Genomic DNA, 14,800 nt, shown 5'->3' on the forward strand with positions numbered 1-14,800 from the left:
AACAGCAGCCTTCAAACTGGCAACACTGATCGGTACTCAGGAGCTGCGGCAGCAAATGAGTAAGAACCACCATTGTGTGGGAAGTGACTGCGGGCCATCTAACTCCTGCTCCAGGTCAGAAGAGTTTATGAAAATCAACCACAAACTCTAAATCATGCTTCTAAAACGGGACTCTGGCAGCTTTCCATGTAGCTAGTCCAACTTCATGAGAAACTAGACCTAGCTGGAGCTATATTTAAAACCATTTCCCCAGCTTACAAGAGAAGACCACGTAAGCAAGGTGCTGAGAACAGGCCGAGTCCAGAGATGAGCAACACAGCACCATGACAGTTCAGGATGGAATGGCAGGGGAGATAAATCTGTGTATGGGGTAAGTGCTAATGAAGGTGGGGAGGCCTGTCTGCAGTCTTCAGGACTGTAAGGAAAGGGAAGAATAAACCGAATTACAAAAAGGCAAAGGCCTAGGGGGTACGCTGCTCACACAGCCGAGGGGGTGTGGAGGTAGGAGGACACTGCTAAGGCCAAGAGCTCATGAGTCAGAGCAGGGTCAGGCCTCTCTAGGTGGCAGCAACATAGAATCATAGAATGCATTAGGTTGGAAGGGACGTTTAGAGGTCATCTAGTCCAACCTCCCTGCAGTAAGCAGGGACATCTTCACTAATCAGGTTGCTCAGAGCCCCATCTAGGCTGAGTGTGAGTATTCAGGGATGGGGCCTCCACTACCTCTCTGGGCAACCTGTTCCAGTGATCTACCACCATCATTTTGAAAAACTTTTTCCTAATATCCAACCTAAATCTCCCCTTTTTGAGTTTAAAACCACCACCCCTTGTCCTATTGCTACATGCCCTTGTGAACAGTTCTTCCCCAGTTTTCTTACAGGTACCTTTCAGGTATTGTAAGGCTGCTGTAAGGTCCCCCTGGAGCCTTCTCTTCTCCAAGCTGAACAAGCCCAGCTCTCTCAGCCTGTCTTCATAGGAGAGGTGCTGCAGCCCTTTGATCATTTTTGTGGCCCTCCTCTGGACATACTCCAGCAGGTCCATGTCCTTCTTGTGTTGAGGGCTCCAAAGCTGGACACAGCATTCCAGATGAGGTCTCACCAGAGCAGAGCAGAGGGGCAGAATCACCTCTCTCCATCTGCTGGCCACACTTTCAATGCGGCCCAGGATGCAGTTGGCTGCCTGGGCTGCAGATGCACACTGGTGGCTCGTGTCCAGCTTCTCATCTGCAGTCACTCAGGCTGAAGTTGCCTCCATTACCGTGGTCTGACAAAGGGACTCTGCTATGTTAGCCAGGAAGCAGCACTGATTCCAGGGAACAGTGTTGTGCAATAACCTGCATTGTGTGGTTCTGTCCTGAAGGACTGTGGGCACTGGTAGAGTCAGTTTAATGGGTAATTTGGGCCCCAGCCATTTTTGTTCTAGAAATAACATCTAAATGCAGAGTTGATAGCTTGCAAATGAAGACACTGCCTGGAGTCCCCCATGCTCCATCCAAGTGCTCCATCTTTTCGACCAGAATATGATGTGCAGTTAGTGCCTGACTAGTCTGTGCAAAAGCCAGAAATTCAATGAAAGACATTTTCCTAATCCTTTTGACCTAGAGGTGTAATTTTTTATGCAGTGTTTTGGCTGTTCCCATTGCTGAGTTAAGTGGCTCTAGCAAACAAACTCTTCTTTGCTTCTGAGATGATCTGTCACAGCTCTGCTCTTATTTCAGCCATCTCACCACCATTTTAATTGGAGATGGAAATTCTCCACCAGCAAGTCATGGCACATGCTCAGTGAAAAGATGTGTTCTCAGCACAAATCTCATGGGCTGGGAGGAGTTATTCCCGTACTCAACTGCCATCAACAGTCAGGAAAATCTACCACAATTATATATATATATATATAAATGCTCAAGATCTATTTTTTCTATCTCTAAAAATATAATGACCTCCAGAAAGACCTGTGATTCGTGATTCACAGGGAGGTTGACAGCAGAGGACTGGGCTAGCAGGGAGTGAAGAGGACCAAATGATGTATTTATGCTGGAGTCAAGTCTGCCCCCCAATCTGCAGGAAATACAGCTAGAGACAAATAAATCCAAACACATGAGAGTTGCCAAGAATAACAGGAAATTAATTTTCTTTTAATATTTATGTGTGCATTACATGGACTCTAGCATTAAAACAGTGTTCTTCTGGAGAGGAGCACCTCTTCCCATCCCTGCTGAAAGCAAGCAACAGGAAGGTTTCTAACCATTCCCCAACCTGTATGAATGTTAAATTTCTATATACTGTACAGAAGCTATGTTATACAGTTATATATCTATATCTATATCAGCTTAAATTCAACTCTAAATACAGAGTGGAGACTTGGCCTAGTCCAATTTCCAAAATCTCCCTCTAGCATCTCATCTCCATCCTACCTTCCTCCACATGGACAAATTCCACAGGTGTCCCACCACACAAGTCGGTGGCTGCCAGTGGCTTCAAAGTCTTTGTGATCAAGCTCTCAGTGCTCTCCTCTCTACAGAAACAGGGAAATTCCTCCTCCAGCCCTAGTCTCATCAGCCTCGAGTGCTCAAGAGGAGCACTAGCCTTTGCATAGGGGTGCTAAGCCCCTATGTACAGGATGAAATCCCAGTCACCACGTAGCTTGGAATTCTTTCTCCTGTATCCTGGGTTAATACAGAGACATTTAGTCCATTTACAGCCAATTTTGACCTTGAATGGAACAAATCTGTGTCTGCACAGGAGTGTCTTCCCCCACACAGAGGATGTAACTGACTTCTTGCTGCACACAGAAGAAATCCATGTCCCAGGGAGAGGCCCTTAATTTAATTGGTTTGCATTTTTCTTTTTCAGAGGCATCAGCCCCTGTGCAGCAAGCTGTCCCCTGTATTGTGTGACTCTGGGTCTGTGCAGCAGACCTGTGCTCCTGCAAGTCTGAACAACGCTCAGTTAAGCAGCAGAGTGTGTTATGTGAAGGGTGTGAATGCCTATTCTAGCAAACTGGCTTTCTTTTAGTTGGGAAAAAAAAGCTTAGAGACCCCAGGGACAGGGTCTTGCTGATCTGCTGCTGCAATGAGCTAAGCTGCTCAGTTCAGGTGCCCCACAGAATCATGCCACCAAGAGTCACAGAAGTGATTAATACACTACAGACAGCTCTTCCCCACTTATCCTACCCAGTCTCACAGTGAAAACTTCCCCTGTGCCTGGAAATGTTTCCCATATATCTGGAAAATAAAGTTCTCAAGCAGACCAGACATCCAGTGCTACCAGAGTGAATTCTTCTCCCCAGGCTGGCCTGCCTCTAAGCTTATACTCGCAGACGCATTTACCTCCCCACCAGCACCTGGCTCTGTACAGGTCAGCACAGCCAGAGAACCTCCAGGGAAACCCAGGGATCCCAGATAACAATTCTTCTCCCACATCCCATTCCAGTTTGTGACTCCTTCCTGCCTTGTGCAGGAGCATCCAGGTCAGGAGGTAGGAACTGCAGTGGAGATGTTGAAAGCAGGCTCAGCAACTGGAGAGTGTGGAGGTAGCCAGACCAAGACAAGTTACCAGGACAAGTTAATTTACTGCAGTTCCCGGTTCTGTGAAGACATACAGGTTTTTCATGGCCTCTCTGAAGTGTAGGAGCCAAGACAGCCATACTTCCTGCTCCCTGGAACTTGCTTGGAATGGGCATCAAGAGATTTCCTGAATGGGAAGGGAGGGACAGAAGTGGGGAGAGGAGAGGAGAGGAGGGAGAGGAAGAGGCAGCACTCTGTTCCAACATAACTGCCTTGCGAAAAATACAATGCCATATTCAATCCAGAATTCTTCCTTTTGTTGGTGGCTGTGTGTGAGGGAGGCAATGGGCTTGAGATAAAAGAACTTCCCAGAGACAGTTATAAATGATCTGCTGCCATACAGGGACAATGAGGTTTGCCTTGGATTGAGGACAGCTTATGGTTCTGTCACTTCTCTGAGGCCAGCAGACACAGGAGGAGGCTGAGCTACCACACAGCATACTCAGTGGCTCAGGAGGACCAGTGAGTCTCAGGCTGAGTAACCGTATCCAAACTAACCCTGATTCCATGCAAGAAACCTAGGCTAGAAGTCCTAGGGCATAAAGAATTGCAGTCCTCCACATGAGGTACAGCTTCAGCCATCTATACCACTGGGGAGGACTATGGCCTGTCCACATGCATGTCTCTCTGCAGGGGCAAAGCAAGAGAAGATGCAGCACATTTATAAGGACCTCTGGGAAATGAGCAGTTCATGACATACCAGAGTTTGAGAGAAAAGAGAGGAGAGCTTCTCACACCCTCAGCAACAGAGAAGATGACGACAGCCACTGTGACAGACTAGCAGAGAGGAGACTGTGTGCTGCAACACCTGAAGGAGAGGATGTGGGGAAAGGCAGAGAAGCAAGGAAACGGTGGGGAAATCACTAGCAGAAAGGACTTGTCTTTGGTTGTAGGTAGTGGATGATTTCTCTTCTCTCCCTTCCTTTTTCTCTCCTACTGCTGGTAGCTCACAGAGCATTGGGACTTCTGCGCTGCTGCTCCAGGAGTTGTCTGCAAGGGAGATGCGGGGCTTGCCCAGACCGGCGGAGACGTCGAGAAGGGAGGCCAGCCAGCTGGCGACAGATCTCATCTGAAGACACAGCAGACACACATGTTGACAGGTAAGCAAAGCATCCTTCAATTTCTTCACCACAAGTATAGTTAGAGGTACATCCTTCTCTGCATCTACAAGAACTGTTGGAACTGCTGAATCCTCATGTATATGAAGCAAGCGAACAGGTCCTTAGGCTTTTATTCATTTCCTTCTAGCTTTACTCATGTACAATACATATTAAAATCACTTGCATTTTGCAGCAACAAAGAAATCTAGACTGGATCCTGCTTGTGCTCAAGAACAGAAATACTGAGAGTTACTCTTCAACCTCAAAGGAATGCAACTCTGAGTAAGGGTGTCTCTGGGGATAGTAGAGCATGAAGGCAGAACTCTTGTATTTCTTGGTAGCACAATAACTACTTCCCAGTGTTTTTCCTGTCATGCACTGGATGCAAAGCTCCATTGCATTAAAGCTCCCCCAGACCAAGTCCAGGGAAACTACTACATATGGGTTGGCATTGGGTAGTTAGTTATCTTGGAGACTCTATCAGGTGGCTGCAGCTGTTGTTCTAGGCTAGCTTATGCTATCACATACCTTGCATCACCTCATTCTCCTTGCAGACAATGCGAGAGCACACCTCCTTGTTTATTATGTACATGCGACGCACACTGAGGGATCACCGGGGACACGCCAAGGGCAGCAGCAAAAGCCACAGAGACCCAAAGAAACAAAAAAAGGGATACAGGCAATAAACATGTGTAGTCACTAAGGCAAATCCTAAATTTCCTAGAATAAGGCTGTTGTCGATAGGGAAGTATCTTTGTCAAGACTTTTTGAAATGGCCCAATACCTTAAATACGTATTACAATACAGGACATATTATAGTTCCTTAGTGCTGCAGAGATAACACTTACTGTGCTGTTTTAATTAATCACTCTATAAGAACCCTCTGAGGATAGGACTCACCTCACCAACAGGGAACTTCTAGTCTTCAGAGGAAACAATTGCTGAACTAGACATGCTGTTTCTGGAGACATTTTTAGGGCTTTTCTTAGGGTTTTCTGGTTCCTTACCTTGTGACACAGAGGTAGCTGATACACTGCTTCACTGGTTTGTGAACAGAGTACAGGCGTGTGCAAGGGAACTTCTCTTCACGACAATCTGGGAACACACACGCACACACAGGTGAAACCCTGCGCTGTTTGCAGGTGCACCCATCCTGGCACACACATAACCTCACCACTAGGTACTGTCCTCCAGGCTTCTTGGGAAGGACCCTAGCCTCTATTTCACACTCTCCTGTGAGAGGAGAATAAAACAGACATTTCTGATCCCCTGGCCTCATAAGGCAAAAGGAAAGGAAAGTTGAGAGAAGTGCAAAAAGGCCCACTGGGAATCCTCAATCCAGAAGGCACATGCTGTATAGGGGACAGGCACAAAGAAACAACATGTGAATTGTAGTTGCAATGTTTAAGACACATGTTTCTAACAGATCTGCAATCTCACACTTCAGGACACAAATCTGGTTCCTTCCTTTTTCTGGTCAATTAACCCCCACTGACATCTGTGATGGGTTTTCTTTTATTTACTTTTGAAATGCCAGGCCACCGAAAATTACAGAATGTTGACCCAGCATGTCTGGTCTGGTGATCTGCCAGTTCCTCCCCTCCTGGGCATGCCACGCAGGGCAAGACTTCTGCTTCCACTACTGTAATGCTCCAGTACTTCTAACTTGAGGAACAGGGTGAAGGGAATTTTCCAGTAGCCAGGTCTCTGTGCTTGGCCAGCACCTGCCTGGAGATGTAACAGGGTGGGTGAAAGTCGGTCTGGCAGGGGACACACGCAGCGAACTTAAACACAACTTAAACATACCTGATGAAGCTGTCGTAGTTTCGCTGTCAGACTGAACTGGAAGAGAGAAGGTAGCAAAGTTAATTTACCATGATTCCTTCCTAGACTCCAGCTGACTCAAAACAAGTAACCAGAAAGCTCCTTTGAGAGCCCTCCATTGTCATTTCTGATGTGGAAAAAGATCTCGTTGCTACCGCCGTGAGACCGTAAGAGGATGTACAAATCCAATACGAATCCAGTGCCAGCTACCCAGCCAACAATGCCAGCACTCTGCCCAAGCTTTACCACGAAGCATTACCACTGCTCTTCAAAACTACTCTGCAAGGACATCTTGACTTATAATTCAAAAGGTCGGGTAAATGTATTTAGTTGCTGTAGTTGCCATCTGTCATAGATGGGAAGCGAAGGAGCCTGTGACTGCCTTTCACAGAGAACACACCTGTACCACAGTAAACCAGTAAACTCTATTATTTACCCAGTATCAAAATAGAAAGGAACACCAGAGGATTGACTGCCAGGCACAAATTTTTATCACCAGTTACAGAGGACTCCTTCTTCTCCTGATGACATGCCATAGTATCAACCAGAAGCACAGATAAAACCCATGGTTCTAGAGAGAAGGAGTCTTTTGGGAGCTGGGTCTGCAGTCAGGGAAGGCAGGATTCTGGGTGTGCAAGTGACTGGGCAAGGAGAGGGAAGGGGGGTCTACAACATTTGGCTGTGAACTGAGAATAAACTCACCAGGACTAAGAAGCACAGGTGGTGTGACAGCTGCAGCTGGAAAAAGAGAAGATGTTTGGAAAGTTTTGAGCTTTCAGCCTCTGTTCCCCTCCCACATGTTCTGCTGAGGTCTTGCCAACCCTTAGCCATCCCACATCTGGTTCATAGACAATGCTGACCATGATGTTATCTGACTTGTCAGAGTGACTTGAGGCTTTCTCTGCAAATATGCTGGGTGTCCTAGAGATGGTGGGATGCTGTTGAGCAGAGACAGGCCCCATGGCACATCCTTTGTGAAGAGTTTCTTCTTGATGCCTCAACAACAAGCGTTTCCAAGCCAACATCTGCTGTAAAGGCTTCACATTTAGTCTTTTCAGGTTTAGATGTAGATTAGCCACTGCCAGCATGGCCTGGACACCAACTCTTACCTAGTCTGATACAGACTGTCAGGCCTCACACACAGAACATGAGACGGACACAGAATGCATTCACCTCCCATCCCCATCAGGAAAATCATGCACCTTGTGCATACAATACTGTGTTTCCACTTTTCTCCTCTGGTGTTGTCCCATGACAGCTGGTCAGCTTGACCCACAACACTCTGGCCAGCTGATGAAGAGAGCCACAATGCAGAAGAGAGATGATGGAACTGCTGTCCTGGAGAATGGGACATCACTCTTGGATGAGCTCTCCTATGTACACAGTGCACTCCCCAGCAACAGCCAGGCGCTGCTGCCTCTCCTTTGTCTTTTGACCTGTACCACCTACCAGATGTGTTCTCCCTCTCCCTGCCCTGCCCTGCCCACCCCCTCACCCCCCACCTCTGCCCCAGCAGAGAGAGAAACCATTGCCAAGGCCAGCAATGCTGGATTCAAAACAGGACTCTCATGGGGAAAAAAAAGGAGAGGGTCTTTCTTGAGCTTCTGTCCCTCTCCTCCACTCCCCAGTGTGAGTCCAGCAGGACTTGCCTATCTTGTAAATGCATATGCTGTCATCTGCTCTGTGTCTTTCCCCTGGGTCTTTCTCCACAGCATGACTTGGCTCTCTGAGGAGGCACACTGCATGCTGCAAGTGCTCATCTTCAAGCGTCCTCCACCCACCCTCTCTTTCGCGTACCTTTTGCTGCCCCCCAGTGATGTCGCCGCGGGCACAGCAGGGAAGACAGCACCAGAAGAACGGTATTTCCACCTCCCCATCCCACCACTGCTCAGAGCTTGCTTTATTACTGTTTTTTTCAGTTTTTTGCCCCCTCTGCCTCCTGAGCACTCATGCATGGATGTTAGCAGTCAGCAGACACCCCCCCACCCCCACCCCACCCCCCGTGTCCCAGTGCTGCCCAGTTAACTGGTGAACCTGACTAATTTCTCTCCCTTGTCATTTCATCTCTCCCTTCCCGCAACCTTCTCTGGAAGCCCAGGCTATGTGAGCTTTGGATTTCACGGCTTCCTGCAGTGCAAACAGTTTCAGAGAGCCCTGGTACACAAGGTGAGGTTGGCATTTCCTTGGAGAATACATCATTAAGCCGCCCCAAATTAATCTCCCTGCATGGGGCACAGAAAGACCTCCCAATAGCCATCAACAACGGAAGAGCTAGATGTCAGAAGTAGGGAAGAAGAGTTTCTGAGCATAGTGAATGATTTTTGGGGCCATCTAGGCAGGAATAAAAGGGAAAAGAAGCTTGAAGTTGCCAAGAGATAGGAGCTTACCAGGGGTGCCAGTAAGGGAGTCGGTGCTAACTTCACCTGGAAAAGAAAGAATGTCCTTGAGAGAGCTTGTCTTTGATCTGAGGTCCCTTACATAGCTAGCCATAGCGAGCTTGAATTACCTTGGCTGCCATGATAGCTCATGAGACAGTGGGATCCAATCCAATACATAAACAAACACAGTACCCCCATCCCACTCATATCTGTCCCCCTTTTCAGTGACTGGCCTGGGACTGGATCTTTTAGTGCACATGAACCCCTACTGAACTCTGGATTTATGTTCTGACTCCTCAGATATGGCCACGGTGGGCATCTTGGTGGGAAGGAAAAACATCCGAAACGAAGGCACTGATGGCTCCCACAGCAGTATGGCAGACAGCTGAGGCACCCACTGCAGAGGAGGGAGGCAACTCCAGAACCAAGCCTTGACTGTGGAATTGCATCATCAGATGTTTCTTTGAAAGGCAAGTGATGGCAAAGCTGGAGTAGGTGGGGGAACAAGTTGTGAAGGAAAGTTTCCTTTGTTAAAGGGAAACTCGTTTTGGACTGACCTCTGGTTAGGCTTCTGGGAAGCCACAGGTATTGCATGTGACAGGTTCATAGCTGGCAGATTGATACCTTGAACAATTTTCCAGGAACAAGACGTCTGATGGCTTAGTCAGTGGCTTCAGGCTGAAGAAACCCCCCTGTGGTTCTTCTGCATGTTGCAGATGATGCAAACACAGGTTCATATTATCTTACTGTGTCACAGAAATGGAAAAAGGCCCAGAGGGATAAAGCAATTCACCCCCCAACACCACAGTCAGTATGAAGACCAGTCCATATTCTTTCACAGCAGCCTCACTGCTAAAGCTCTGTGACACTGGTTCACCACTTTTCTTGGGATCTTCCCGAGTAGTGGTAGAATTCCCGGAGCATCTCATGGCTGAAGAGTTATCAGCTCTCCTGCATCTCCCACAACCCCTGACTGTGAACATAATGTCCTTTGTTTCAGCTAAGTGTTTGGGACCCCAACTCTAGTGAATGATTTGTAAAGAACACATAACACTTAGCAGGTTGTCTTGGAGGGCTTGTTTAATCTTCACTGAAAGGCAAGCTCACAAAGTCAGAGGTGAGGAAACAACCAATAACATTTGCAATTAAACAGGCTGTATAACAGGATCTTTCAAGGTAAGGTCCCCATAATACTTACCAGTTGCACTTTCCAGTTCTTGCCCACTGACCACCCATGGAAACCAACCTGCAAAAGAAAAACAAAAAAAACAAAAAAAAAAAAAAAAAAAAAAAAAAGGGAAGTGAAGAAAGTGCAGAGAGAAGTTTCTATCTGCAGGCTATGTGCAATTTTTAGGAGATGCTTATCTGTCCAGGAGACACCACTGCCCTCTACTGAAGGGAGAAATTATCTTCTCTCTGTCCCAGCCTCCGCTGCTGGCTGGGTTTGTTCTTAAAGGACATTTGGATGCAGTGGGTCCTGATCCTATCCCTGATGTTTCCTTCAACTGGGGTCACAGGCTAGGCACGTGGACAGGACAATAAATACCTCCAGATCTGCTACCAGACTTTGCAATTTCAAAAACATTGATGCATTTTGAAAATAAAGCCCTCCCTGCTCTGGAGTATGGTCAAAATCCCTATCTCCATTTTATGAAAGTGGAAACTGAGTTATGGAAGTTGTTTGCTTGGGGGTCACAGACTGAGTCATTGGCACAGTAAGAAACAGACTGCAGGTCTTGTAGCTCCTTTGGCAAATAATTATTTCGTCCATCATCCTGCTCCATGTGGAGCACGGAGCACAAGATTTTTTTCCCCCATCAGCCCCTGGGCACACTGGAGAGGGAGAAAGATGAAGGTTTGGCTGTGCATGCTGTGTGGAAGAGAATTGAAACTGAGCAAGATTGTTCGTTTGCCTGTGGTGGTTTAGCCCTGGCTGGAGGCCAGACACCCACCAAAGCCTCTCTATCACTCCCCTTTTCAGCTGGACAGGGGAGAGAATATATATTGAGAGGCCCAAGACTCGAGATAAGGACAGGGAGAGTTCATTTTGCAATCAGCATCACGGGCACAACAGACTCAGCACAGAACAAAGGAAATAAAACTCTCGAATTTATGACACTGCCCTTCACACCCAGTGACACCAGAGTTGGGTAGTAAGAAGTGTGACCAGATCTTAAAACACTTCCCCCACCCCTCCCTTCTTAGCAGACTTCACTTTAGTCATGATTTTGCTCCCTTCCACCTCCGCCCCCACCTATTGTGGCACAGGAAAGGGCAGGGACTGGGGAAAGGGGGTTTTGGTCAGTGTGCATGTGTGGACATTCCTCACACCCTTCCCCATCATGAGTCCCTCCCACGGGACTTCAGCTCTTCACCAGCTGCCCCAGCGTGGGTCTCTGCTATGGGGTGCAGTCAGAAATCAGAGAATGTCTCCGTCTCTCAGGCCCAGACTGCTCCAGCCGGGTCCTCCACAGGGTCACAAGCCCTCCCTGGCCCCCCTGCAAACTTGCTCTGGTGTGGATCTCTCCCTCATCTCTGTCTCTGCAAGTGCTGGCAGGGGCTTGCCCCAACATGGGTCACAGCATCGCCACCTGCTCCAGTGTGGGGCCTCTCCATGGGCTGCAGGTGGGGTCTCGGCCTTTTCCATGGGCTGTGATGGGACACCCGGGTTTCTCCGCAGGCTGCAGGGGCATCTTTCTCTCCAGCACCTGGGGCACCTCCTCTCTCCCCTCCCCGGCCTTGGTGCCTGCACAGTTTCTTACATCTTCTCACTCCATTCTCTGGTGGCAAAAAGCAGCTGCTTGCAGTTTTTTTCTTCTTAAGTGTGATTCCCAGAGGCGCTGTGACCGTCGCTGATGGGCTCAGCCTTGGTCAGCAACGACTCCGGCCTTCAGCCCGCTGGTGTTTGCTCTCTGGGGCCTACAGAGAGCTTCTGGCTGCTTCTTGTAGAAGCCACCCCTGCAGCCCCCCCTTTCTGCACCAAAACCCAGCTGTGCAAAACTGCAACATTGTCCAAACATAAAGGGTGACAGAGCTGGTTCCTACAGCAGCCAGGAATAGGAAAATATTTCCTGCTAGTCACAGAGGAGGGAAATGTCTACCTAACGGGTGGGATGAATGAAGGAGTTAGCAGGGAAAAAAACCCAGTCATTTAGGGCACTGCATGGATGAGTGCAGGACCAGCCCCAGCAAACTGTACACCCTATTACGCCTTACGAATTCAGCCTTCAGCTCTCTGTTCTTACTGGGGGCACTGCATGGGTAGAAACTATCAGGCCCAGAGCTTCAGTCTTAGCTCTTCCTCATTCCAAGAGCACTTACTTGCAGGCTGCAGAGGGACTCTTGGGACGCCTCTATAATCCTACTCGGCAGCATTACATGAGTTGCTGGACCCTGCTATTCCCCTCCCCACCCAGCTGCCAGCAAGGCCTCTGCTGCTGGTGGCTGACCCAGGGAGAGCCAGACGTGTGTAATAACTTCAGTGCACAAGGCAGTGTAGGCCAAAACTGTTTCTGTCCCAGCTAAACCCTTAATGGTAGCAAGTAGATGAAAAAAATTTGTACCGAATCCTTTCTCATTTGCTTCCCATACAAAAGGAAGGACACAAATTCTGGCACCACTGCTGTGGTGCAGGGCCCAGCGGTGCCAGATTTGAAACATGAGTCATATGGGAAAGGGGGGGGTGGGGAAGGCTCCCCTCCTTTTTTCTAACACTGAAAAGTCTGTTCTTACTGGCTTTTTTACATTTTTTCCTCTTTAGGAGATAACTGGAAAACCAGTCCAATTCAGAAAGAACGGGACACAAGTGATGTGAAACCTCTGCATATGAGGAGACAAAAGAGGTGACTTTCTTAGCAGACTTTTAATCACACCAATTTATATTTGCTGTGGTACCCAAACCATACTCTTTATAAATGACTGGATTTTATTGTTCAAGTTGCAATAAATTCATCCTTGAGGGCTGAGTGAACTGTAACCGTAAGTCACTGAATTGGTGGCTCACCCAAAATGAAAAGAGATAATGAGAGACCAATTAGCAATTCCTGTTGATTTCCAAGTTAAACAAGAAAAAAAAAAACAATACCCAAAACCACAGAAATTACTTTAAAAAAATACACAGAGTTAAGAAATATTCCTTCAGGCCTCCTTCATGCATCATAAAAACCACAACCTTTTTTCTTCTACCTCTAACTTTGCAGGCCACCTACAAGCTAATCTCTTGGATGCCTCACCTCCCTGCTTCGGTCACAAACGTGACGTCTGCTGTGCACCTTCACTGGAAAACTGTGGCTTTGGAAGGAGAATCAGGCTTCATCATGAGGGAAGGACTGAGGAAAGTAGACTGGGAAGACCTGATTTGAATGCGATAGGTGCAGTCATCTGGCTCCTACATGCAGTCTTCCTGAGGAGAAGATTTTTCCATGGACTGGAATGAATCTTCTTCTGCTGTCTGTCCTGAGTCTTCCGACTATAATGTCTGATGCTGCCCTCATGGTTTATTTTTTGGTGGGGGTTTTTTAAACAAATTTGATTCCATGTGAATTTTTGCCAAAGTAACTCCAAGCAAGCAAACAAGCAGAACAACAAAACAGAACAACAACAACAAAAGCAGAGAGTAGTCTGAACGATGTATGTTAGGTTTCTCAAAACAAGTAAAAAACCTACAAAACCTTCTGGCAGCCAAGCAGCCTGGGATGGGGCCATTCCAGCAGGAACTGCTAGCAAATGTTTCACAGCTATGACAGAATAAGTTTTGTGGGGCACTGGGAGATGCTCTGCAGAGCGTGCTAACACAGGTGGTCAGCCATGTGAAGTACAGCACAGTCTATAGGAAGCACAAAGCACATATAACAGCCTTTCTCAACCTGACATGGCTGTTTTGCTTATCCAAATGACCCTGTAGAAGAGGCTGTGGACCTCTCTGTTGTGACTCCCAGTACTTTCTGGAGAGCAGACACATATGGGAACCAGTCCCCACTTCCTAAATTTTTCCTTACAGACCTATATCTACTTTGTCTTTCTTGTTTGGTCTTTACCTGTCACTGTCTATCTACATGTCTCTTTCTTAGGTCATTGCACATTAGCTTGCATAGGATACTCTGTGGGACCAGGGTGGAGAAGAAATCCTCCCCCTAGTGTAAGGACTCACCAGCTGGGGCCAAGGACAGTGCTAAGAGACACAACAGTATACAGGCTCCAGAGGTCTTCATCCCTGTAGAGGGGAGGAGAGAGGAGTCAGAAAGCTAAGGCACGAACACTGTCCCCTATAGCACAGTAACTCTGCTTGCTGTCTCCATTTCCCTCTCAAGACTACTCGATCTTCCCAGCCTCCCTCTCACCTGTCTCCCTCCTAATCTGGCCAGTTTTCCAGATGTTTCTGAAACATTTGGGAAGGAACATTTCACTCCATCTGCTTTCTTTCTCTTTCCACCTCCCTTCTCCAGCGTCCCATCTCTTTTCTCATCCAGGTGGCGAAGCCTCCTCCACACATGCACTCACAACAGGCAGGTAACATTTTGCTCCTGTTATCTCCCTCCACTGCCTTCTACTTTTAAATTATCTCGAGGAGCACCGAGAGAACAGATTAAGGTCCCCATCACTTACTGCAGCCCTCGGTCTCCGCTCCCTTCAGCAGCAGCCGCTCTGTCTTTCCCCCTTCAGCGGTCCCCCCCACTTTGGCTATTGGGTGAATCACATGCAGCCACACCCAGAACACGTTTTACTTCTGGTTGTCTTCAAAATAGGATTTTGGGGAGGAAAAGGAAAAGAAAAGAAAGAGGAGAAGCCAGTGAGATGGTGGGACAGGGTGTCATCATGCATCTGGAATGAGGGGAGGGGGGGAGCGAGCAGCGGCAGCCCACACCCTCATTCCAGAGTTTATTATCCTCCGAAGGGAGCCCGCTCCTCCCATTCCCCCAGGATGGCCCCGGCACCAG

The 14,800-nt window shown here is 47.9% G+C and overlaps 1 protein-coding gene across 1 annotated transcript; it reads right to left on the reverse strand.

Annotated features, from left to right (window-relative positions):
• Positions 1-4,509: 4,509 nt before the first annotated feature.
• Positions 4,510-14,328, reverse strand: MFAP5 (microfibril associated protein 5; the record flags this gene model as incomplete). The annotated part of the gene is given in 10 exon segments (XM_084279639.1): positions 4,510-4,631; positions 5,191-5,264; positions 5,670-5,757; positions 6,469-6,504; positions 7,189-7,224; positions 8,874-8,909; positions 10,063-10,110; positions 14,014-14,076; positions 14,204-14,312; positions 14,314-14,328. Coding segments are annotated over 10 exon segments (627 nt in total).
• Positions 14,329-14,800: the final 472 nt, after the last annotated feature.

This window comes from Gallinula chloropus (assembly GCF_964237585.1).
Source record: "Gallinula chloropus genome assembly, chromosome: 1".
NCBI classification, from domain to species: domain Eukaryota; kingdom Metazoa; phylum Chordata; class Aves; order Gruiformes; family Rallidae; genus Gallinula; species Gallinula chloropus.